Source organism: Rhamphochromis longiceps, linkage group LG14, assembly GCF_057381845.1.
Source record: "Rhamphochromis longiceps isolate RC_006_pf linkage group LG14, R_longiceps_female_GT1.1, whole genome shotgun sequence".
In the NCBI taxonomy this organism is placed as follows: domain Eukaryota; kingdom Metazoa; phylum Chordata; class Actinopteri; order Cichliformes; family Cichlidae; genus Rhamphochromis; species Rhamphochromis longiceps.
Window position 1 is genome coordinate 823434 of NC_140570.1, and position 23603 is coordinate 847036.

General features: G+C 42.8%; 1 protein-coding gene across 2 annotated transcripts in view; it reads left to right on the forward strand.

Annotated features, from left to right (window-relative positions):
* ubash3bb (ubiquitin associated and SH3 domain containing Bb) overlaps positions 1-23603 on the forward strand; it is a 44094-nt gene that overhangs the window by 12538 nt on the left and 7953 nt on the right. For both annotated transcript variants that reach the window (XM_085429148.1, XM_085429147.1), the window contains exons 2-3: positions 17733-17786; positions 21510-21696. In XM_085429148.1, the coding sequence (XP_085285274.1) occupies positions 17733-17786; positions 21510-21696 (241 nt within the window). The remainder of the gene's footprint in view (positions 1-17732; positions 17787-21509; positions 21697-23603) is intronic.

Consider the following 23603-nt stretch of genomic DNA (forward strand, 5'->3'; position numbering starts at 1 on the left):
TTTATATTGTACGAACGTGATAATTCTGTATATTGTAATAACCTGATATTATATTGTTCAAATGTGAAAGGTATAGTGTTAGAACAATAAACTTTTGTTAGAACAATAATATACTATAATAATATACTTTTCATGTTATAACGTGATATAGCTCTAATTTTCTTTTGCCTCGGTAGCAGCTCTATGCTTCCGTATCCGAGGCTTTTCAATGTGGCCTCACAAAGCCACCTGGGGTGGCTGCGGCTCAGGTGGTAGAGCAGATCAGCTACTGATCGGATGGTTGGTGGTTCGATTCTTGGCTTCCCCAGTCTGCATGCCAAATATCCTTGGGCAAGATACTAACCCTAAGTTGCCCTCTGATGCGTTCATCGGAGTATGAATGTGTGTGAATGTAGTTTAGCTTGCACTTGTGTTTGGAAGTGCTTGTATGAGTGTGTGCGAATGGGTGAATGAGGCATGTTGTATAGAGCGCTTTGAGTACTCCGGGAGAGTAGAAAAGCGCTGTATAAGAATCAGTCCATTTACCATTTACAAAATTTTCACGACTACAACAACCATGAAAAGAGCTGGATGCTGCTCAATCACAGCTGCCTGGTCAATGTTTGTCATTAGTAATTTAGCAAAGTTGACGGTGTGTGTCTGTGTGAGTGAAAGACAGAGAGGGAGAGCGAGGGACAGATTTTGTATGATAAGCTTCATGTTATGGACGCACAGTGTGAGCACTCAGGTCGCATCAGAGCATCAGGCCGTATAGTGTGAGACCTGCATCGTGACCTATGAACTTCTAACCCCTGAGATTTAATTGTACAGTTTGAGCAGGAGCTGAATAACGTGACTGAAAGAAATCGCAGTGTTTGCCCAGCTTAATGCAGACTGTTTAAACTGAACATCCTTTGTATGTGAGGCCAAGGCTGTTCATCCTCTTCAGCTGTGGCGCAGACGACTGGCTCTGCCATGTTTTCTTCTTTCCGTGTGTCGCTACTTTGAAACGCTTGGACCGCTCTGTCCGCCACAGTTTCAAACTGGTCATGTGACTGCATGGCCACATCTGATTGGTAAAAACGTTACAGAAAACTCCACTGGCGGCATGTTATCTAATGTGTTAAATTTATTCTTTTTTAAAGTAACAAGTCGAATTTTGCAAATGTAGCGGAGTAAAAGTACCGTGTCTTCTTCACAGATGTACTCAAGTAAAAGTAACGAGTATCGTGCAAAAAAGGTACTTTAAAAGTACATTTTTTGCAAAAACTTCCTCAAGTAAATGTAACGGAGTAAATGTAACTCGTTACTACCCACCTCTGCTACTGGTTTAGTTTCACTCACAGGGTTGTTGTTGAGAATATCTCCACTTTTACTGATAAACACATAAAGTAGTTATTCAAATTAATCATGATGTCAAAAACCAGAAATGATTTCATCCTGTTTTATCTTCTGTTAGCTGTTACAAACTGTAGCCCTAACCTGTGTGTGTGTCTGTGTGTGTGTGTGTGTGTGTGTGTGTGTGTGTGTGTGTGTGTGTGTGTGTGTGTGTGTGTGTGTGTGTGTGATACGATATTATTGCAATTTTTTAAATATTTTGCGATATTCAGATTCTGTACATAAAGGTAAACTTTATCAATATTCATTTTATCTAATATCAAAGTCTCACACTCAGTCTTTCTCTCATTTCAGTTTTATCGTTGACAAACTGAACGGTTTGTATTACAGTCTAGTCCAACTTAACTGAATGCAACCATCTGGTACAATTATAGCTATTCTGAACTATGCAATATGAAAACTATGCAGCCCCTTCAGCAACTGAAGAATTTGAAAGTAAATTAAAATAAAATATAATTTTACATTAAATAAAAAAGTTTTAAACTTAATTAAAATAAAACATGTCTTAAATTAAAATAAGTAAACTGTCATGTTTATTGCTGCCAAAAACAAGTTAAACACATTTGACAGTGTCAGGATTGTTGCTCAGAAAAAGGATCAACATGCTCTGAAGTCAGAGCACAAAAACCTTTTTTTGTAACAAAATATCGATTTCTGCTGTCCCTGCATCGATACAAAATATCACGATACTACACAGTATCGATTTTTCCCCCACCCCTAGTGTGTATCGTAGCTGGCTAACCCTGTAGTTAGCTAGCTACGATACAAGCATGTGCAACAATTTTCCTGCATGTTCTTGTGTGGCTTAGATGGCCTGTGTGTGTCTCGTCATGTAACGTGATAAACATTTCTGTCCTGCACAGACGAATCTGAATGCACTCGTAGTTTCATTTGTTCATAAAGATTTGTTTGTAGTGTGCGAGTGTGTTTTCATGTAGTTGTAAAGCTGCCAATCAAACAGAGCTGTGGCAAAAATAAAGAAGTACATATTTAAAGCTGCACATGGTTTCTGATGGTTTGCACTGTGCTCGAGTAAACACTTTGTGAGCTTTTGTGTGGCTGGAGACTCCCTGGAACAATGTACAGTAACACAGAAAAACAATTCTCAGTTCTATTGTTGTGAGGACGGAAGTTTGTATCCCCGTCCGCTACACGCAGCACAATGCTGGCTCATTATAGCAACACAGTCTGTGAGAACAAACGCACACTTAGCTCAGCGCTACCCTGGAAAAACCAGCAAGTCACCACTGCACAGACGTGCTAAACACGCACTCTGCTGGTTTTTGAAGCAGGGACGCAGTTTAGTGAAAAGTTAACATATATAAACATGCTCAAATGACCTTTTCCAGCTGTATGAGATGTGGAAGGGAAACATTAGATGGAGAAAGAAAACAACATAAACCGAGCTGACGGACGCGGTGCGGGCTGTCGTGGAGAGAGTCTCACAACTTTTACATTTTAGCCTTTTTGTGTTTGTAGAACAAAAGCAGGACCAGAGCTTTGTGACATGAACAGCTGCACACAGGTCACCTGGAACATGTTACAACTGCATGTTGACGCGCAGCACTAGTTCTACGAAACAAACCAAACTATAAAATGTGTTGTTTCGTCAGATTATAAAATCAGCTTTCGATAGGGCCATTCGTCTGATGTTACTGAAAAGGCTGCTACCAATGAGCTCACGAATGTAAAGCGCTAATCGCACCAAGCTGGAGGAGAAGAACGGCCAAAGCAATATCTGCAGCCCAGGACTGCTGGAGATTATGTGAATTAATAAGCATGAATCCTTCCAGTGTACGGTGAGGCCAAAGACAAGGTCTTAGCCTCAGCGTGGGGAGGAGGGGGCTCTGGGTGAGAGACCCTGGACACGGTCTGCTTACCGTTTTAATGACTGAAACCTCCACCCTGTAAAACTGTGCCTTATTCAAAGGTGGTGCTTTAAATCCTTCACCCTTTAAGGTGAAATTCAAAGATGCTAGTATCAGTTTAGTGTAGGGCCACATAAATGGTCCTCGAGCTGGGGGCTTTAATCTGACAGATCAAAGTGCTTACCGCTGCAGCTGCAAGCTTTAAGGTCAAAAGGCCGTGTGGTTTTACCTTTGCGGTCACTGCGGCGACCGGCCTCGTGTATCTGTTTCCCCTCATGTGTATGTACCCCTCGCTGCCACGGTCATGCATCTGCAGTAATTGTGTGTGGTCGCTTGCATGTGGGTCTCTGAAAATGTGTGTATTGTCAGATTTGTAAACAGGAAGTGTGAGGATGCATGCAGCCAGAGGACACAGAGCCATGGGATTTCCCACAGTAACAGGACGGCTCAGTTGAATGAGGCTCGCTGCGAGTGGGTGGTGTGTGTGTGTCTGTATGCATGTGTGTTTCCTTTCACATGGGTGGGCTCACTTGTGGTGGATGTATGTTGTGGATGGATGATAAATTGCGTGAGACCAACACAGAGTTTAATTATTGCAGTGAAGCCTGTTCATGTGGCTGGAAGTTTCCAGCTAAAAACGAAAGAGAATCAATAAAGCGTCACTGTGAACACGAAGGCAGAGGAACGGCTCTGTCATAGCGTTCGCTGGCATGTAGGGGAACATGCATCAGAGCTGCATTAGTCAGTGGAAGCAGGCGAAACAAATTAAGGCTCAGCAGTTGTCAGACAACACAAGGAGGGTCTCTGTGGGGCATCCACACTGTGGGGACAGGTGCTCTCTGCCTGTGCAGAGAAACCGTTTTAATGGTGTTCAAACTGCATCTTTTTTGATGCAGACTCAGGTGTCAAAGCGTACAGGAGTTGTTGTTAAATGACACCTTTATGGGGGAAGAGTGAAAGCAGACGAACAGCACAGATGATTTAAAAAATCAGCCCTGGTTTAGCGTGAAGCTAAAACGCCACGCCGCCTTGCTGCACGGGTTTGTTCTCACACATCTTTGTCTTTGGTTTTATAATTACTAAAATGTGATTCATAGTTTCTCATTCTAAGACAGAAAAATAGATCATTTAGTTACCGTGTGAGGTCCAAGCTATCACTGGGTTAACCCTCTGCTATCAGGATACTTGTAGTTTTATATGACACCAACAGAATCAGCCCAGCTGGTGTTCATTCAAATCTTTTTTTTACCTTTTTTCTTAAAGCTCTTATTTGCTTTTCTTTTTTTCCTCCAAAACACCGGGTTAGGCTGAAGGTCAGTGACTCCTCCTTGCCCACAGCCGTCCTCCTGCCTGCCCCCACAACAGCTGACCTGCTGGGTTTGTCCAGGATAAAAGCAGCAATACTCTCAAATGTACAGTGGTAGACGTTAAAGTGTGCGAGCGAGTGTGCCGTCTAACAGCTGCTGTACAAAGACGGTGCCTGTGGCTGCCTGAAGCTTTGCTGAGGCTCAGAGCAGAATTTCAACCTGCAGCGGCGTGCAGCCTGGTGACATTTGTGCCGTGCGCGGCAGCGCGCCTCGTGCACATGCTGCACTGCTGCCTCTGCTGTCTTTATCGGTGCTGTCAGAAAAGATGCGCTACATCAGGCGTGAAGACGCTGTGAAGCAGATGAACGCCTTCACAGAAACACATTAAACACGGTGGGGATCATTTAACCAAAGCTGTATTCACAAAACCCCCTTTAGCAAAACAAGCGCATGTCAGCACAGAAGTGGGAAAATGAATAGCAAATTAATATGCACCAGTACATTTTTTCCAGCGTGGTATGGAAATATTAATACCAGCAGACGTGTGTAGAGTCAGGAACATCCTGCTGCTCAATATTGTTGAAAGTGGTTCAGTCACAAAGCAGCATTTTTATTATTTACATGACAATCTTTCCATCGTCCAGAGACTTGGGATTACACTGATCCATGGAAACGCGTTTAAATCCATACTAATCATTCACACACATCGACTGTTAGCTACACATTTAAGTGTCCTATGATAACAGGAGCTAGCTTGGTCTGATGGTTTTATTCACATTTTGGTCTCCAGCATAACCTCACATATTTCACACACACACGTTTTCTAAGCTGTTTTGTTTTTAAGGCCGTAGTTGACACAGAGCATTACGGCGAGTCTGTGCAGTCGGGGGTATTCCTCCCACTGAACACTGACTCATGGTGCTCCGTGATGGCAGTAGAGCTGCAGGTTGTCTGTCTGCCTGAATAATCGATGGAACAAATGTCTCGTACATTAGTGGATGAATTATTTATGCTAGTAAAATGTCAAACATGTCAAACATAGTGGCCTTTTTAGGCGCATCAGTAAAAGTGCAGTTCAAACAGAACAAGAGAAACTTCAAAGCTGAAAATACCTCACTGACATTTCTATTTTAATTCTTTACATTAGAACCAGATTCATACATTTGATTTCAAAAGCCAGTGTTCTTATACTTTTCTCGACAGAAAGTAACTTTTATTTCTTATTATCATCATTATTTTTATTATTATCTGTTTGTGAAAATTAAAGGGAGACAGTTTTGATTTAGCAAACAACAAAGCTAACCTGATATTAATTTCAGGGAAACGCTGCAGTTATATTTGCCCACATAAATAGTCACTTTTAGTCACTCTGATATATAAACGTGCGCTTTCATATGTGATATTACTCTGGGTGTTTGCAAAGCAAGAAGCTGCACATAAAAAATGGAAATCTTAAAGCTTTTTATTTGTATTTATAAAGAAGTTTAACTTACAACTTGTTCTATAAAATTCATTGAATATGAAACAGAAGAAAGCTGGAGACATTTTTCTTGCTTGATAAATTAGAGGCTGCCTTTTCTACAGCCGATTGTATTTTATTTATTTTTCAGAGTTAACCACGACTGAAGCTGTGCTAATGTTCCTTTTCTTTAGAAGTGGCATAGATGGTGTTTCAGTGACACACACTATAACACACACTCCATTTCACAGAGATTATTAGGTTAACAGGGTGATCCGAAGGGCCAGCTCTGTTCTAGGATGCCCTCTGGACCCAGTGGAGGTGGTGAGTGACAGGAGAACGGCGGCTAAGCTGTCATCCCTGATGGACAACATCTCCCACCCCATGCAGCAGACTGTGACAGCACTGAGCAGCTCCTTCAGTGGGAGACTGCGGCACCCACGGTGTGGGACGGAGAGATTTCGCAGGTCTTTCCTCCCCACTGCTGTCAGACTCCATAATAAAGACTTTAACTGATCAAGCACACACATCCATACATGTGCAATAACACTAAGTGCAATAATCCTTTCTGTCATCGTTGTATTTTTACTCAGTTGTATATAGTATTTGTATTTGTATTCTATTTTTATCTTATTGTATATTTATTTTATTTTATTCTACTGTATATAGTATTTTATTTTATTCTATTCTGTACAGTTGTGTACTGTATTTATTCTTATTGTATTCTAATTTTTGCCTCATAACTTTTGCACTGTCCACTTCCTGCTGTGACAAAACAAATTTCCCACGTGTGGGACTAATAAAGGTTATCTTATCTTATCTTATCTTAAGTTTAGCTCGGCGTCTCAGCTAAACTCATGCAACAAGCTCAGAGTTGAAGACGAATCAGGCAAAAAACAAGAATCTGAAGCGAGTGCACGTAAACCAGCTAGTTAACAGGAATCTGCAGGTGTGTGTGTGTGTGTTTGTACTGTTGCAAACAATCACACTATTGACCACATATTTATTACAAAAGGGTCTTTTTTCCATCAGCCTGACAAACCAGAACCCACTTCCTTTGGCTTTTAGTCTCAAGCTTTTTGCGTCGCACGAATTATTATCGTTGTGATGTCATCAGTCTTTCTGTTTAACTTGCTATTAATTACATTCACCTGTTTGGGGCATGCTGTGTTCAGCGAAGCCTTACGTGCTGCACGAGCTGCAGGTCGGCGCAGCGCTGCGTGGGCGTGTTGCTCTCTGCCTGTCTGTTTCTCTTCCTGTCTCTGTGAGCTGTTAACAGAGGATCTCTTTGCAGTTGGAAAACTTGCTTTCACATCTCTGTGGGTGCGAATGAGCGAGGGTTTTTCCTCCTAACAAATGCCTTTAAGCTGCCAGACTGAGCCTCGATGTGTTATTTACAATATCAAACATTTGTAGAGCTGAAGAAGTGTTTTTAGCCTGAAAATAATCTGCTCTGTGTGCATGCAGGCCATGTTTATCTTTTTCAACACTGTTTGGGAAAATGATCACATGGGGACATTTCCCCCCAACGATCTGTTGTTCGCTCTGCTGCATGCTCACAGGTGGAGGGGGTTTTGAGCTTTTCTCGGGACTGTGTGGTGGTGGGACAGCTGTGGAGCAGTCAGTGTGTCATCGGGATGCAGGAAGTGGTCACAGCCAGGGCTCCAGAAATACACGGGGCCCATATTTCTCTTATAGCAAGCATTCTTAATAGTTCTGTGACTTCCTAGTGAAATTTTCAAATGTTTTGGCTAACCATTGAATCTAAGGTTTGCTATGATGGACGTCCACCCAACAAGAACATACTGGAGTATCATTCAGTTACAGATTTCTTTGGTGATCTCTGTAGTTTGTCCCCTTCCCCCATTATTGTTATTATATGACGAATGAAGCAGACATAATATCTGAAACTGTTGAATTTATATTTACACCTTTTCACTGAAAGCTTACGAGTCAGTACGAGCGATGGAGACTTTATCAGAGTGACAAAACGAGCTCTCAGAGAGGCGGCAAAAACATTTGGAGGGGCCCGAAAACACCGGCCAAGCTCAACAACGGCAAAAGACTCAAAGGAACGTGGAAGATGACTAACGTGTGTGATTAAAGAGTTATTTCTTAAATTATTATTACTTATAGCTTAACACCGTCTATCCAAGTCACAAACACTCTTAAAGAGCAAGTCTACAACCAGGAGACACCTTCATGAATGGAAACATGGGGGTTACCATCACCGGCTCCACTCAACAACACAAAGGCCACATTGGACTTGTGATCTGAAGCATAGCCAATTACCTGTCAGATGGCGGAGGCAATGCTGATCACGTCTGGCTGTTTATTAATGATGTGACCGCTGATGAACAGAGAGCTCCACGCTCAGATTCAGCCAAGCGCTGCAAAATGAACTGGACAGCAAAGAAATGGGATACTCCAAGGCAGTCACCTGATTTCAACCCAACCACGCAATCAAGCAGCAACTATGGGCGTGTGTGATAAAGACATAGCAGAGCAACAGAGGAAGCTCAGCATGGTGATTTCACTGGTTTCAGACTGCAGACAGTCATTAAAAACAGAGTCTGTGCAGTTTTGAGGCATTTTGTATTAAAGTTGCTGTAATTCCTAAAAAACAGCGGAAAACATTTCGTTATCTACCGATTGATGTTGACTTTGCAGTGCAGCGCTCGCTCCCCTCCAACTATTTTCTTATTGCCATATTGTCTGTTTCATATACGTTTGATGCATCGTGCATGTCTCAAAGTTGCCTTTCTGGAGACTAATGCCATGTTGGAATCCTTTCAGTCTGGGTCTAAAGCGCTACACAGCACTGAAACTGTGCTCATAAAAGTTCTTAATGATCTTTTACTGATTACCGATTCTGGTAATCCCGTCATTTTAGTGCTTTTAGATGTAAGTGCAGCATTTGATACAGTGGATCAGGGAATTCTGCTATCAGTATTGGAAAACTGTGTGGACATTAAGGATACTGCACTTAAATGGTTCAGATCCGACCTAACTGATAGGAGTTTTTCTGTCAGGCTCTTCTTCCACATCCACCCCCTCACCTGTGGGGTCCCACAAGGGTCAGTCCTTGGCCCAATACTTTTCTCCCTGTATATGCTCCCGTTCCACTGTTACGTTGATTATTCTCAAATCTATTTTCCCCTTAGAAACAATTCTGCAGACTCCTCTAAAGTTTTACTTGACTGTCTTGATGACAATAATCTTGGTTCGCATTAAATTTTCTGCATATAAATGATCAGAAAACAGAGACCATACTAATCGCCCCCTCTGACCCCTGTTCGTCGCTTAATGTTGACTCAAACATCGAGTGTTTCTCGACAGCTCCTTCTCATTTGACAAACAAATACATTCTGTAATTAAAACCAGCTTTTTCCAGCTGAGGGTCGTTGCAAAAACCAAGACCATGTTGGCATTTGCCGACTTTGAGAGAGTGATGCATGCATTTATCTCTTCTAGGCTGGACTGCTGCAATAGTCTTTGTTTTGGTATTAACCAGGCCGTACTCTCGTGTCTGCAGAATGCGGCGGCCCGACTCCTGACAGGCACTCGCAAATTTGATCATATCTCCCCAATCCTGGCACGTTTAACCCAACCCAAAGAATAACCCAAGTCGAGCCCTCAGGTCTGCAGATAAGTTGCTTCTGACTTTCCCAGAACGAGACGTAAAAACGGAGGCGAGCTTTATCGATCGCTGCACCCAAACTCTGGAACATGAGAATGATATGAATAAATTTGATTTGATATTCACCACTATTATCATTTCTGGTTCATAGTTTTAAAGTGCAGTTATTTGGCAGGACCTCACTTGGAGTCCAGTAATAAAGTAAAACTGCAATGAAAGCGAGCAGCCGAGCTGTTTATGGGTCAGTCAGACATGGAGCTGACGGCTGTGCCTTTGTGCTGCTCAGCATTAAAATGATGAGCGTAGAGGGGCTGAGAGCGTGTGAGCAGATTTGCGCCATCATCATGAAGTCTGCGGGCGTGGTGAGTAGCTGGCCTTTGAGGCTTTAGCGAGGCAGACCCAAGTGATCTCACCCCCTTTGATCAGCAAACCTCACGCCAGGCTGCGCTAGCATCGCTGCTCTGAACACACTGCCTCTGATTTCTTTCATGATGCAATCTGACATTAGCTCGTTCCCAGAAAAGGCTCCACACTGTGTTTACCCAGGCTTCTCCTCCAATCCTCGCTCGCCTCTAATGGACGCGTGTGACTCGGCAGCCCACGGCTCTGGAAACCCTGAGAGGCAGCACGAGGAACAGGAAGTGGAGGCTGTCGAGGGGAACCCAGACACAGTTTCACTTTTATTTTCTTTTAGTTATGAAACAAATTTGAAAACGTTTCTTTGATCTAGTTCAAACTCAGAGAGCTTTCACATGTAGAAATCAATACTGCAGCTTTGAATGGCTTTAAATATAAAACTGTGTCACTTTTTTTGCCGGTTCGAGCCCCGGCTCGGACGGTCTCGGTCGTTGTGTCCTTGGGCAAGACACTTCACCCGTTGCCTACTGGTGGTGGTCAGAGGGCCCGGTGGCGCCAGTGTCCGGCAGCCTCGCCTCTGTCAGTGCGCCCCAGGGTGGCTGTGGCTGCAATGTAGCTGCCATCACCAGTGTGTGAATGTGTGTGTGAATGGGTGGATGACTGGATGTGTAAAGCGCTATACAAATACAGGCCATTTACTATTTTTACCTCAGCTTTTCGTTTGAATTCTCCGCATAAGTTTCCGTAACGAGTGGCTGCTGACTTTATAAACTGACCTCACTGCTTTAAATGTGCACCCAGACTCTGAAGCTCTAAGCTCTGTGACGCGATCATGAGGGGGCGAGTTTAAGGTGCCGCTTCATGTTATTGCAAATGTTTTGGTTCTTTGAAATAATTGTTGAAATGATTGTCACAGCAACAGATTCACAAAGTCATCTTCTGAAGCTACGTTTCTGTCTTTGGCCAGTCTGATGTGCACTCCTTGAAGAAGTGTGATTTGTTCGAAGTATCCAAACCGAGTTCTCCTGCGTTTTGTTAAGTCCTAAATCAACTGTGATTAACTGGATTTTTTAAAAAGCTGCATTTTGCATTTACTCACATTATCATTATCAACACATGAACATGTGTTTGATCACCTGAAATCTAAACGTGTGACAGTTATGCAAAAATAAACAAGAATGGGGCAAACCCTTCTTCACAGCACTGTAGTTATGTTGCTCGTGTGATTTCTAAACGTCACAGCGGTTTGATGCAGATCGAGACGGGTCTCCATGTTGGAACGCCATGTTTGCTTTTCCCCACACGTACCAGGGGCCGTCCTCGCCACAAACACGCAGCCGTTACTCACCTGCTCTTAGAGCAGACGCCGTCACTGTCACTCACATTTTCTTCACACATCTGACTAAATAAACTCGTGTTTTACTTACAAAGAAATGCTTTCAACTGTAGCTCGAGTCACACCGAGGAAGTCTTATTTGAGCCCTTCTTCTAACTTCCTGGATGTTTGTACATTCATGGAAACAAGCTGTGCTTGCAGCCCACATGAATGTTTTACACTTTTTAATGTGAAGAAGAAGCCGTGGAGCCTTTTTTATCTGAGAACTTCCTCTGATCGTCATCCAAACTCAAGAGTGCGACCGGCACCAATCTGAGATTACGTATTATATATGATGTGACCATAGATTAGATAGTTTATTATATATTTATTTAGCTGGTGTTGTCGTTCTCTCCTTCCTGATTCTTTTGAGGCTCGTTCGTTCGAACTAGAATAAACAAAGAGGCTTTTTCTCAGAAGCGACTGATGTCACTGATGTTATTATAATCGTTCATTTCTGGCTTTTTACTTTTACTAAATGTGTTGAAAACAGTTGCAGCAGTTTCATCTGATGCATGTTTTTGGTACTTTGGTCTCAGCTGCAAACTTTAGCATTCACCAGTCAGCAGCATCATTTTAAAAGGTGGAAACAAAGAAGGAACCATGCTGTCACGGCGTGGAGCTTCTTAGGACCATTACAGTACTGGGAGATGTAGAAAAACAAAGCTGAATTGTATCGAGGTCAAAGGCCACCTGTGCGAGCTGTTGTACCAGTATCGCGTTTAAAAGCTCGCAGTGGTGAATACGTCCGTGTGATCTGAGGACACATCGATCTGTGCTGTCATCCAGTGAGTTGTAGAGTGTGTTCCTCAGAGCTCAGGGAAGTTTGCCGGTGTTTCCTGTTGTCTGTTAGTTGAACTTCCCTGTGTGTCATTGCTTAGATTGAGTTCAGCTGTGTCTTGTTACTGTGACGGTTCCACTCTCCCTGGTTGCCTTCTGTGTGTGTTTAAACCTTCACGTTGCTTCTTTTCTGTGTCGCTCTTATTTGCTCTCTTCTCTTGTGTTCTTGGACGTTTCTACGCTCCGGCTCTGCGTCGGCTGTTTGTGGTTTCCTTGAGTCCAGTGCAGCGTCTGCGTTTTATGGCTTTAGTGTCTTTTTGAAAGCTGTTGTGATGCAAAAGCTTTTTTCCTACTGAGCTGCCTTCTTGTCATGACAAACAAAGAAGCAGGAAACTGTCTCATGTTTCCAGTTCTGACTAATAAAGCCTGTATAGGATGGTTGTGATGCCATGTTTCCGAGGTCACATTTTTCAGTGCTTTAATGCTGATATGCAGCATTTACCTCATGGAGCATTATTTATGAGTGCACTGCATGTACGCTTGAATCTGTTCATTATGTCGTAGATATGACAGAGTGTCGGCTTGACGGTGTAGTCGAACACGTCAGCACCGCGAGTGTTTCACAGAATCCGCTTCTGCTTTCGCTGTAAGGGCTGTGAAAGCCTGATGTGCTGTAGTCACAGTTTGTGTTCAGACTGAATGCCAGCCAGGTGAAGCGTCTGTAATGTCTCCAGCCCTGGCTCACTTTACTGTGTGTGTGCGTCTTCAGCCACCGCTGCTCGTCTCACATGTGTGCAGTGATACGCAGGTCTTACCTGTGGGACACGAGCAGCTTCGTCAAACCCAAACAGCCCAGCGTCTCTGCTGTGGTCTCAGCTGCAGCTTTTTGAGCTCGCTGTGGTGAAGCTGTTTGTCTCTTCCTCTTCACAGAGCATCTACCCAACAGTACTGCTTTGTCCTGCTCTGTGCGTGGGGCGTCATGAAAAGCTTTGTGTTCTGGGATACGTACGGTTACGTTTAACAGCTCGGATCAGGTCAACAGCTCAACCTCAGTGCAGTCTGCTTCGCTTTGACTGGAAGAAATTCTCAATCCACAACAAAGTCATCAAACGCAGCAATTTAAAGAGCAAACTTATTTTAGTAAGGTGTACACTTTATGTGTCCTTTCCGATAAAATGGGTGAATAATGGCAAATGACGTGTTTTGTTGTTTGTGTAAAGGCTGCATGTGCAGTCTGTCTGCAAACCAAGTGAGAAGTTATTTAGAACAGAAGTCTGAGTGGACACTGTAAGGTCTGCTTGTACCGGGCAGGAAAAACATCATCTTTCATATCTGCGGTGAGGAGACGACGCAAAGATCCTGATGCAACTACTGCTTTATTAAGCTGGCAGGAATAGTTTTGTTGTGGAGGGTGAAAAGCAGCCTCAGCATTCATTTGGAGGCTAGTTTGCTCACCAGCTTTGTGCTTTCAAACCTTCGGACCGTGCCGTATGCAGTACCCCTGTCCCACAGGAACAATAGCTCGTGGCATACAGAATAAACTTCTGAATGCCCGGAGATGAAAACCACATTAGCGTGTTCAGATTCGTATCTCCGAGCGGTGGCTAATTCCACTCTCTGACTGTAATTTGAATAATCTGATGCGCTGCCGTTTCTGCTTCCTCGGCAGCTTTAGCTCCAGGTTGGGCACATTTCGGTTCACTCTGTGTAAGTGGCTCTTTCATCTTCACTGCTCACTGTGGCCTGCACACAAACTGAGGATGCAGACCGTTACTGCAGCCTACTGTCCTTCCCCCTCTCTGAATTACAAAGCAGAAAACATGAAACACAACCATGATGATCACTCCAACGGTGAGTAACACTTTTACAAGCAACTCTTAAGTGTCAGTTTATTGTAAAGAGGAGTCAGCCCTGTGTGGTGTTCACACTCTGAGTGAAAGACGCTAATATCATCCTACACACGCTGCGTATCATCTTCCATGTTGCTGCTGGTGAGGAACTGACGCTTCCTCTGACTCGCGATCCGTGTTGGCGTCTCATCTTTACTCACATTTGGTCTTTCTCCATCCCCGGTGTGACACAAACATGCAGTCACTCACGCATACACCCTGACATTTAGAGCCAACAGCAGGAGCGGAAAGAATTATAAAAATGTTCAGTTCGAACATTCATAAACTCTGATTTTATCGGTCATGGGACAGGGAAAAAAGGTGCTCCCTCTTTGTAAATGTGCCCAATACAAAAGTACATCAGGAACAAATGGTCGTCACCACTGAGCTGCAGCCATGTTTGTTTAGTTCAGCCCAGAATGTGATGCCCACATATGTGTGGGAAAAAGCTGGGAGGATAATGACAGAGACATAAACAGTTACCCGTCTCAGTTACAGAAAGACATTCAGCCTTGCTAAGTTTTTATTTTGTGTGTGTTGGCTGACTTTGCGTGTCGATTCAGAGTCGGTGTGAACAACGTTGTCTCTTTCCCCCGTCGTCAGGGCGTCAGCCCCCTGGTACCTGTCCAGCACCCGTCAACATGAACAGCAGGTGATGAAAGTGTTTCTCCATGTCTGCTCTGTGTGTAACTACATAGACAATTATGCCAACATGTATTTGTTTGAATAGCTGTCATCCGTGCCTTGTTTTAATGTTTTAAAACAAAAGTTTCAAATCACTTTTTCATGCTTGGATGAAACATCGGCCTGCATTTCTGTGATATTCTCACAAAAGTAGTACAAAAGTGATTCTGTGTAGTGATGGGATTTCCAACTCTTTTTAGAGAGCCGGCTCTTCAGGTTGTTTTGTTGCTTTAATTAATTAATTATCAACAACAATATAAAATTATGCACAAAAGGAATTAGTAATGTAAAAAAACTTGGTTTTCTTTATGTATGTTTATATATAAATATTTATGGGGACCCCTAGAGACGAAACACGTACAAACTCCAAAACACATTTCTAGCGTTAACTGAACTTCCGAAACAGAGCTATATATATATATTTTTTTAAAAACACCCAGCACGCCCCTGCGGGCGGTTTATCCTTCAAGCTCGGGTCCTCTACCAGAGGCCTGGGAGCTTGAGGGTCCTGCGCAGTATCTTAGCTGTTCCCAGGACTGCGCTCTTCTGGACAGAGATCTCCGATGTTGTTCCCGGGATCTGCTGGAGCCACTCGCCTAGCTTGGGAGTCACAGCACCTAGTGCTCCGATTACCACGGGGACCACCGTTACCTTCACCCTCCACATCCTCTCGAGCTCTTCCCTGAGCCCTTGGTATTTCTCCAGCTTGTCGTGTTCCTTCTTCCTGATATTGCTGTCATTCGGAACCGCTACATCGATCACTACGGCCGTCTTCTTCTGTTTGTCTACCACCACTATGTCCGGTTGGTTAGCCACCACCATTTTGTCCGTCTGTATCTGGAAGTCCCACAGGATATATATATATATATATATATATATATATATATATATATATATATATATATATATATATATATATATATATATATATATATATATATATCTCTGATAGACTCCATGCGACGATGTGTTGCACTGCATGAGGCAAATAGTGGTCACACCAGATACTGACCGGTTCTGGGTCCCCAGACCCCCAATAGCACAAAAAACTGCACATTCCAGGGTGGCCTTTTGTTGTGGGCAGTCTGAGGTACACCTGTGCACTACTCATGATGTCAGATCAGCATCCTGATGTGGCACACCTGTGAGGTGGGATGGATTATCTCAATATAGCAGATGTGCCCACTACCACACATTTGGACTGATTTGTGACCACTGTTTGGGAGGGATGGTTATATTGTGTATCTGGAATGAATTTTAGGTCTCTACGTCCATCCCATGGGGAATGGGAGCAGTAACAAAGGTGTTGTGTTTATATTTTTGTTGAGTGTATATATATATATATATATATATATATATATATATATATATAAAAAACACCCAGCACGCCCCTGCGGGCGGTTTATCCTTCAAGCTCGGGTCCTCTACCAGAGGCCTGGGAGCTTGAGGGTCCTGCGCAGTATCTTAGCTGTTCCGCTAAGATATATATATATATATATATATATATATATATATATATATATATATATATATATATATACACATATATATATATATATATATATATACATATATATATATGTCCCCATAAATTTTTTTTTTAAATATATATATAGCTCTGTTTCGGAAGTTCAGTTAACGCTAGAAATGTGTTTTGGAGTTTGTACGTGTTTCATCTCTAGGGGTCCCCATAAATATTTATATATAAACATACATAAAGAAAACCAAGTTTTTTTACATTACTAATTCCTTTTGTGCATAATTTTATATTGTTGTTGATAATTAATTAATATATATATATATATATTGTGTAGCCACCAGGTAACAAAAGCTCAACACGGCCTCTAGCATCCTGGAGCACTTCTGTTGTGTTTTGGAGTGTGTACGTGCTTTGTCTCTAGGGGCCACTGTAAATATACTTTTATTTATTCACTCCACATAAAATGTAATAAATAAATTATAAAATACAAAAAAACAACTATTTACATTTCAACTTTTAACTATTTAAATTTTCAGCTTTTTCCTTTTAAACAAATTTAAAGTGAAACAACACAAAACACTACAAACTACAACACAATTAAATATAAATTAAAATATGGAAAAAAGGGGAAAAAAGAACGCCCAGATCTTTAATTAAGGGAAAGGTTGTCATTTAGAAATATTAATATCACACTCAGCTGACTGTGTTTTATCTTCCCATTGCACTGATAGGTGGACAGTTCTCAGGTGCCTGTGCATGTTGTTTGTGGAGCCGGCTCTATATGACATCCTTTTTTGCAGACTCTACACTCTGCCTTTGTTTTGTCATAAGATTGAAATGGCTCCAGACTTTGCTTCTTTTCTTGGTGTCACTCATTTTCTTTACTGTACCTTTCCAATGTGACGGTGTTGTCTCTTGTTGCACCCGGCTCTCTTTCTTTCCCTCTCCCTCCTGCTCTTGTTGTGTGCTACTGCTGTTGCGAGTGTAACTACCGCCTCGCCCCCTCAGCCCAGATTTGTTTCTTATTGGTTGTCTCTGGAAAACAGCGTTTAATATGATCGTGCAGCACTGGGACCATTTTTGTCTGGCAGAAAATAAACATTTTTAAACCAGTTACTGTGCCATTTGCATAAAAAAGCTTCATCATTATTATAAAATACAAAAATAGAGTTTGCTGTTTGGACCACTGATTAAAAAAATACTGAGTAACAAGTAAAACCTGAAGAATACCAAAGACTTCCTTTTTCACTGTTTGTAGAAACCTCGATGTTAGGTATGCTCAACAACTTTTCCATACTCTTTTCTTTTCGAGCCCTCGTGTGCGTCCACATAGGTGTGGCTGATTTCTGTTTTGTTGTTTAGCCAGAAAGTTCCTCAGGATGCGAACAAGATCATCTTGTTCCTTAACTCAAAGATAAACAAAGAGCAAAAAAAGCCCTTTGTGGCAGTCTCTGAGTGCTGTGGTGAACTTTCTTTAAGGCGTACGTTTCATTTTTCTTCCTCTCTTCTTTCACAGACTCAAAGCTCTGGTGTCGACTGGAGGTCGGAGTGTCCAAGCAGCATGTGACTGGTAGGTTCAACTAAACGTGTATACAGCACATTTCCATCATGTGTACAGGACACATCACCAGGCAGTGAAATGTATCGTATACCGCCCTCTGCTGGACAAGTGTGTTAAAACTGTGTTAAATAATTGCAGGTCAACTGCAGCTGAGTGTAAATCAAACACTTTGTGGAAAAAAGGACGATGCAGACACAGATCTGTGTTTTTGTCACAGCAGCTCACTCTGACAGCAACACTGGTTTCATCAGTGTCTGAACAACAACCCACTACCTGCAGTTTGTTGTTACCAATAACTTTAAACTGGAAAGCGTTCGGTACTTAAATAAACCAGTTCACACTGTTACATGGGACACGTACAGCTATACTACAGTATGCAGTCAGAAATAACTCAGTCCAAGTTGACCTCAAACATGAGTGTAACTTCATCTGTTCAAGTAGCTGGTTGGCTCAACAATATTAAAAAATATTTTATAGATTTTTGTTCAGTCAGGTTTGAATTTCATGTGACTGGTTTTAAATGTTTGTTGTATTAATGACAGACTGCATTTTGTATTCTAGCATATATATCTCAACTGAACTGAACTACTCATGAGTGAAGTACAAGAGCTGTAATATTCTTACTCTTTAGATTTGAAGCACTGGCACAAATGCGTCGTTCTGCCAGTCTGAAGCTAGTCCTCGTTTCTTTACATTTTGCTTCCAAGGAGTCGTTTGTCATTTTTCAAATTTGGTCTCCGGCTTTCTGACAGTCTTTCCAAGTTTGCCTTTGATTCTCTGATTTTCTCGCAGTATCTGAAGAGTATCAGGCAGCCGTGTCATTAACCATGAACCTGAGAGCTGCATCTGGCCCTTCAGCTGATCGCCTGCTGACTCATCAGTGGAAAGTGGCTGTCACAGGCTGTATCCCAATTCAGGGTCTGCAGCCTTAAAGTACGCAGCCTTAACGGTCCACAAGGGCCGCGTACTCAAAGACCGCTAAGGCCGGAAGTGCGAGGCTTGTGAAATGGGACGATCTAGCCTTCGTTGCGCTGCCCAGGTTGCCTAGCAATCATGATACTAACAGCTGGAAACGTGTCATACAGCTGTGTTTGACAGAAATGAAGGAGAAAATCTTTTGTTCATTTCTTTGTTCCTACATGAGCTTTGATCATTCTCTGATTAAGCTCAGCTATTGAACGGCGTATATTTTAAAGTAAAGGCTTTAAAACCAAGTTAGTACAAACATCACTAATGTCACATGACTTTGCCGACATGTGGCCAACAGTAATGTTTTCATGTTCTTCGTTATTAAACATTTGCACATAAATAAGTGACATAATATTCAGTACTTACTTAAAGTTTAATCTTCGGGCGCCCCTCATCCGCCGTTTTTTTTCGGCAAAATTATCCACACCCACCGCCGCGCTATGCATTCTGGGATATGTTGGGCCACGAAGTCTACACCGCCACGTCCTTAAAATTCAGGGAAATGAAGGACGCATTTGAGGGCCGCATTTCGAGCAGCCTTTGAATCGGGACAGCCTTCGTCGCGTTGCTGTGATGTAATCGGCCTTAAAATGCGGCCTTTAAGGCTGCAGACCCTGGATTGGGATACAGCCACATAGTCTTTCTAAAGGCAAACAGACTAAACTGGGCTGATCACCAGCGGCAACAGCTCTGATGGAGTGATTAGTCCAAATGTGCTTCAACATTATTGACAATGAGCAGAACAAAAAGGCTGCCAGCATCCGAAAAAGGGCTTCTTATTCCTAAAGACAACTTAAAGAAAATACAGAGCAGGTCATCTGCTGATCGCAGGGTTGCTGGTTCGACGCCTGGCTCCCACCAGCCTGCTCTCTGAGTTTAAATGTGTGTGCATGTTAGAAAGCACTAAAAGCATAGAAGGAAGTGTTCGTGTGGACGTGGCATGTTGCATAACGCACTGTGAATGTGTGCGTGAATGGGTGGATGACAGGTTGTGTAAAGCGCTTTGGGGTCCTTAGGGACTAGTAAAAGCGCTATACAAATACAGGCCATTTACCATTTACTATTTACTATGTAAGAATCAGTCCTTTTACCATTTATTGACCTTCAAGCCTGTTAAACTGTACTCAGTTTTTATCTTATATACTGGATTTGCATTTATGTCTGCACATGTTTAAATTCTCACTTAAAGGATAGTGCCTTCCTAGTTTAAAATGCACAGTACTGTAGTGAAAGCTATGCTCCTGTATGTCTTTCTATTGTGTTTGACTTTGTGTTTTGTAGGTTTGGAGGGACGGTGTGCTCAGCTTGTTCGTATATTGTGAAACTGATTCACGTGGGATAAAAGTTGAGCAATGAATAAACAGTCATGATTAAAACAGTTGGGTGTGCGTCAAACTGATGGTCTGATAAGATTTTAATAAGTCACAATCAGCTCTGACAGGATGTGATGTGTCACAGGCATTTATCATTTACTGCTGCACAGAGCTCATCTTCTCTTAATCCCTCTGAAGAAAACGGCAACGCTTTCTTTACAGATCATGAAAGTTTGCATAGAAGTGCAGATGACCAGAATCGTGCCCACTCAGCCATTGTTCACAGTGGGCATCGTGCGTCCTGCCACACACAGGAAGCATTTTCATTTCCACTTGAGAACGTGTCTGAAGTGGACGAGCGTCCGCTGCGTGGGACATATGAGAAAAGACATCCTGGTTGATGGCAGGAGATAATCTGAGAAACAAGAAGCCGAGGACGGCGCACTGTAGAATACAAAGCCCAGAGATGCACGAGCCACGTTCGCTGGATCGAAGATCCCTGTTGTGTGAGCCGATAAACAGATGAGCATAATCAGGAACAGCAAACACAATAGTGGCGACTAACCCTCTTCTACCCGACTGTCAGAAAAACACGGCTGATTTTCAAATTTAAAGATGGATAGAGAAAAATCTATCTTTAGAGGTAGAGGGGGCGGGGTCAGGAACACAGCACCATCAGTATTTGTGCAGTGCACGTTAACTCCTAAATGATTCGTGTGCAAAGACGGCCTCGACTCACTCGATTCTGCTTTTTCTCATTTTCATTTGATTGTCATTTCACCTCAACCGATCGCAGCAGATGGCCCCGCCCCTCCCTGAGCCTGGAGGTTTCTTCCTGTTAAAAGGGAGTTTTTCCTTCCCACTGTCGCCAAAGTGCTTGCTCACAGGGGGTCATATGATTGTTGTGGTTTTCTCTGGAGGGTCTTTTCCTTACAATATAAAGCACCTTGAGGGGGCTGTTGTTGTGATTTGGCGCTGTATGGAAATGAAACTGAGTATTGTCAGGGTGGTCAGTGCTCACGTTCTAACAGTCAGTGTTATCCTTGTGGGCCTAAAAACAAACACTGTTCTGGGCCTTTTAAGCTCTAGATGTGGAGGATAGTGTTCATATGAGGGTATTTGGCTGTTCCAATAATCTGAAGAAAAGTAGTTTTCTTGAAAGCCAAAGAGTACATTCAGTCGAATACCACTGTCCATGCTCCTGGCGAGAGCAGCGTGATGAGCCAATAAGCAGACGAGGGGGAGCATTTTATGTCCCAGAGTCTCAAAACAGGAAATGTTCCACTTCGAAGTGAGCTGCAGGGCTCCGGCACTAATCTGGCTGCACAGCTGAAATAATCCACTGTCAGATATGTGCACTTACCCGTTTCTTCTTTCAAGGTTTCATGTGAAAGTAAATGTACGACATGTCACAGCAGCACGATGTGAGACGTTTCCATGTCACACACAGGCTGTTTTCACACGTGGACGACCCGTTCTTGGACGACCCGCTGCCGAGAGAGTACGTCCTCTACCTGCGACCCAGCGGGCCCCTTCAGAACCAGCTTTCCCATTTCTGGCAGCAGAGCCGGATCACCTGTGGCAAGAACAAAGCCCACAACATTTTCCCCCATATTACTCTCTGCCAGTTCTTCATGGTGAGTTATACTGGATTTAACTTTCATGGTTGAAATTCAACAATTGTAGTCGTCGATATCTGGATAGATTATTTTCTTCTTTGTCCTTGTGCATAAAGTTATTTATCTGAATAGTTTAAGGTAAGCTTTGGCTTATCACTGAAACAGCATCAACAGTGTTAATAGGAAAATACATGTGATGGTGCCATCAGAGCTCGTAGTGTCTGCTAACGACCAGCTGTCATGGGCTACGTTCACAGTGCAGGCGAAAGCGCATCAAATCCGACTTTTTTGACCCTATGCGACCCGTATCCAATCATGTTGTGACAGTGTGAACGGCACAAATCAGTCTTTTACGTCACTGACACAAGACAGGCGCCAATCATCCGCACCGGAGAAATTGATAGACTGCTGCAACAACACCTACTAGCTCTGTAGCTATGGGCTCAAAATGTGGTCATAAATATTTTGTACTTGTAAAAAAGATTTGTATGTGTAAACAGAATTTGTGTGTAAAAAAAGATTTGTGTGTGGACTTAGCCAAAAAAAAAACCCTGCAAGTTACAAGTACGAATTTTGACCCTATTTTTCTTCCTTTCATCTGATTGGCCAATGTAACAATCCAATCAGAGAACAGATGGGTTTGGCTGTCGGAGGGGCGCTTTTTTGAACTGCAGGTCCTTGAAGGGTGATACAGTTTGAAGCTGGAGGATCTCTATATAAATATCCGATAGCAGCTAGGTCCCCTAACTTTCAGCAGCTGTTGAAAGGATAAAGTTGTGCTATATCAGTGGTTAGAAATACATTATTACTTTAGGATTAGTCTAACACAAAGTCAGGGCTGACCCAGGACCATTGCTGTGAGTCACAGCGCGCAGCATAAAAGTCCTTTCACATCGGACGCAGGATGTGCTGCTAATGCTAACTGCTAACTAAAAGCCAAGGATCCAGAATTTGTTGCTGGCTGCTGGGCTCTGTGTGCAGCAGCTCTACCTGTACTAGATGCACCTGCTCCTTGTCGTTTTCATCTCTGACTTTATGTGAACTACAAGAGTTTGTGGTTTTTTTTTGCTGGTTCTTCAAATGTTCAATAAAAACATGTATGCTAATTCATAACGAAGAAAGCTTTGTAATGAAGACTGTCATTTCCAAAACACTGCCCGCCCCCACCCCGCGGTCCGCAGCACTGTTGAAAAGGCTGTGGAAGTCCCTGTATTAAACACGTAGTCCTGTGACATAAAAATCACCAAACTCGGACGACCACAGACTGTTTTCCTTCGTGGTGATGAAGGAAAACGCTGGGTTGGCATGTAAAAGGGCATTTATTCCCTTCAAAGACCTGCAGTTCAAAAAAAGCGACCCTCCGACAGCCAAACCCATCTGTTCTCTGATTGGATTGTTACATTTGTGATTGACATGACATGGACCAATCAGCTTAAAGGAAGAAAAATAGGGTCAGAATTCTTACTTGTAACTTGCAGGGTTTTTTTGGCTAAGTCCACACACAAATCTTTTTTACAAGTACAAAATATTTATGACCACATTTTGAGCCGATATGTAGCCGCCATTTTTACTTCCGTAAACAGAGCGCGTTGCGTGTGACGTCTTCTTTTGCGCATGCAGGCCGCTTTGAGGGCTGTAAACCGTTCACACCAGAGCGCGTTTGCTGTCACATTTTATTTGTAGTGTGAACAACCAGACAAAAAAATCGATTTGATCAAAACATCAGAATTGAGCATAAAGACCTGCAGTGTGAACGTAGCCTTAGAGATGAGTAAGAACTGAATCGTAAAAAAATTTAAGAACTAATTGAAGGATAAGCTTTATTTGTCAGTTGCAGTTGCCTGTATGGTCGACTGGGTCTGTCGACAATACAATATACAAACTTCCATTGGGGAGACAGGTCAGGCGAGGCAGCAAAAAAAGGG